The sequence below is a fragment of the Arachis ipaensis genome, chromosome B08 (assembly GCF_000816755.2).
Source record: "Arachis ipaensis cultivar K30076 chromosome B08, Araip1.1, whole genome shotgun sequence".
Classification (NCBI taxonomy): Eukaryota; Viridiplantae; Streptophyta; class Magnoliopsida; order Fabales; family Fabaceae; genus Arachis; species Arachis ipaensis.
In genome coordinates, this window is record NC_029792.2 from 120088197 (window position 1) to 120091208 (window position 3012).

At 32.0% G+C, this 3012-nt stretch overlaps 1 protein-coding gene across 1 annotated transcript in view; it reads right to left on the reverse strand.

Moving 5' to 3' along the window:
* The window catches only part of LOC107613686 (E3 ubiquitin ligase BIG BROTHER), a 6110-nt gene that overhangs the window by 755 nt on the left and 2343 nt on the right, over positions 1-3012 (reverse strand). The window contains exons 4-6 of the mRNA XM_016315791.2: positions 2858-2892; positions 1441-1485; positions 459-586 (exon numbers count right to left, since the gene is read on the reverse strand). Of these exons, the coding sequence (XP_016171277.1) occupies positions 459-586; positions 1441-1485; positions 2858-2892 (208 nt within the window). The remainder of the gene's footprint in view (positions 1-458; positions 587-1440; positions 1486-2857; positions 2893-3012) is intronic.

Below are 3012 nucleotides of genomic sequence, written 5' to 3' on the forward strand. Positions count from 1 at the left end.
CACCACAGAAATAGCATTTTGTATACTCCATATATTCTCTTTTATGAATGTATCCAGAGCTATATTGGTATAAAAATGTATCCAAAAACCACAATAACAGATAAAAGGGACAAGAACAAGTATGTTGCTGGATCCTAAAAACTAGAAAGCAGAAGTTTCAAATTTTCAAATTCTTGACTAGTCAAAACAAATAAATAAATAAAAGGAGAAACAGAACCCAGTAATATGTGGAAGTGCTAAAGATAAAGTTAGAGATGACAGATCAAACTTTAGGAATTTGAATATCCTCATCCAAACAGTACAGAAGAAATCTATTTCCAGAGTTTGGATATCTCTCTCTTATCATACATTTTCATCGCAATAATCAATCTGTAATTTTAAATATTCTTCATTCACATCCATATTACCCACATTTTCACCTACTCCAAAAAAAAAAAGGTTGAGATCCATGAAATTACCTTTTACCATAATTTTTTCGTTTGAATAAACTTCCAAATTTGTACTTGGAGGTTGGAAGTGTATCAATAAGTTCTTGCGAGAGACCTCGGCTTTGAGTTCCAACTGCCTCCCCCAAATCCAGTAGTTCCTACAATATATAGATTTTTATTTGGGTTAATAATCCCCATGATTCTTAATTCTGCTTGTATTTAACATACCAATCAAAGGTCACCACTTACAAAAACGAAACATACCAAGTTCCAAGATATAATATGCACAGCTTAGATTGTGAAACAAAGCAGCAACCTTCTCAAAGTTGCTCTTACCAATAATGCTGACATTCTTTAATCTAGAAAGCAGTACCATCTTTCTTTCTGGTTTTCTTAGTACTAATTCAAATAGGACAAGACTGTTGACCTCTATTTGGTGAAAGCAATAAAGCATGATCTTTTAAGAGGAATTTCCCCCTCAGAAACGTTAAGGGATTGGAATACTTCATTAATAGTTTTCTTTATCAAGTATTATTAATATTATGAATTTGAATCCTCTAAATTTTGGATTTTCACTTTAGAGGGTAAAATGTGATCTCTCATCCTTAAATATTTTCTCTCTCATGTTCTCTCTTGATCCCACTTATGAAATAAACGGTGAGAGATCACACTTTACCTTTTAAAATGAAATCCAAAATTTAGAAGATCCAAATCCAATATTATTATCTTAGTTGATCTTGTTTCTGTAAAGAGCATCTCTTGCTCTCCTATCTTCTTTATACTATATTAGTGATAATGTTCTTTTTTATTGATACAAAGCTTACAAAATAATCTCCATTCTCTGAAATATACTCACGTATACCCTAAACTATGTATGCACTCAGCATGAGTTAATAGAATCTGATACTTAGTAAACCACAATTAAACATGATAATCAATGGATTAAAAGGGAAAAAATAAAGAATGCAAGCATACATCAGTATTTTTGTGTGAAACACTAAGCACATCGCACCTCGTATGTCATATTGTCAGGATCAATGTCATCTTGCCATATGACCTGCAGCAATGCAACAAAAGCAACTGAAATAGAAGTTGAAAACAACATAGAAATTACAGGTTTACTTGTTAAAATTAAGCCAAAAAAAAAAAAAACTCATGCATGATTAAATGATGTGGCATTTTGATTTTGACATATAAAAGGGTCGTTATGGGTAAGTTTGTACAATATGTACTTGTATGAACCAAAAGAGACATATAACAGCATAGAATGGTGTATCAGTTTACCCTATCGTGCCTAATACAGCATCACTGAATGCACCCTCACCGGAGCAGGAATAAAAAATAAAATGCAAGACTGATCCAAGATCTAAGTTTAAACCTTTATCATAAACAACCTGATTTTTATAGAGCGAGTATAAAAGAAAAATGTTGTATCACGATTTAATAGTATTGCAGTATTCAAATAGCATCTTTTTGCATCACATTTTGAATCAAACCCCTCATAATTATTAGTTCTTTTTTCTTTTTATGTACCATTGGCTAAGCTAGTCATGTTTCTATAAACTTCATTTGTCAGAATCACTGGTCAGTTCATTCATAAAGCTAAATGATAGAGTCAATTCTTGATATAAACGTCTGGTATACATTGAAGGTTATATGGTGGGAACAAGCAAAGGTCCACATGAACGAGATAATGTATATTAAAGGGTCTCGACATTTTTATCCAGAAATACAATACCGAATGCTCCTACTACTACTACAACTACTATTATTACTAAGTCTTGTCCCACTGGGAGGCTCGGTTACATAGAACAAATAATCTAAAAGGAAATAAAAAAATGATCTAAAAAGAAATAAACAAATGAAGCTCAAACTTGAAATTCCCTTTATTTTCGTGGATAATAAAAGTAAAACTTCAAGTTATAGGGAAATTGGCAATTAAAAGAAATTAGTCTACTCAGTGGATGATGAGAGTGATGAATAATATTTAAAGCACGTGTTCATCACTAGATGTTCTTATTCTCTAACTTCATTGAAGTTATGCGCAAAAAGATACCCTAACAAGCGAAGACATGGTTATTCTATAGGCAATCCTCTGTTCAATTTAAGTCCAATGTTAGGGTTGGGATTGAATATTCATGCTTAAGAGGAAAATTATGCCATTTGAATGTCCACTTGTTGTGAAAAGCATTTTTGCATTTGGATTTTTTTTTTTCTATTTCTTGTTCACAATTAATTCGCTTAAGCTTAAAATATGTGGCAAATTACCCCATTCCTGACTTCAACTATGCGCCTTTAACCCCAAATTTTTCAACATATAGGAAATAATATGTCCCATATTTCAAACAGGGACAAATGATAAATATCAAAACAGCAATCAACAAGTTAAGGTCCAAAATTTAGGCATTGTTAATAATAAAGCTTCTTACCTGGCTGCCATCGGACTCATGATGATTTGGACTGCCTGCAAACGGAAGTAAAATGAAATAAGATATATAGCGTCATTCTTATCATATTTTCCTGATCCATGAGAAACTAAACTTGTTTCAATTCAACTAAAACAAATAAGGTTTTCATGTCAAAG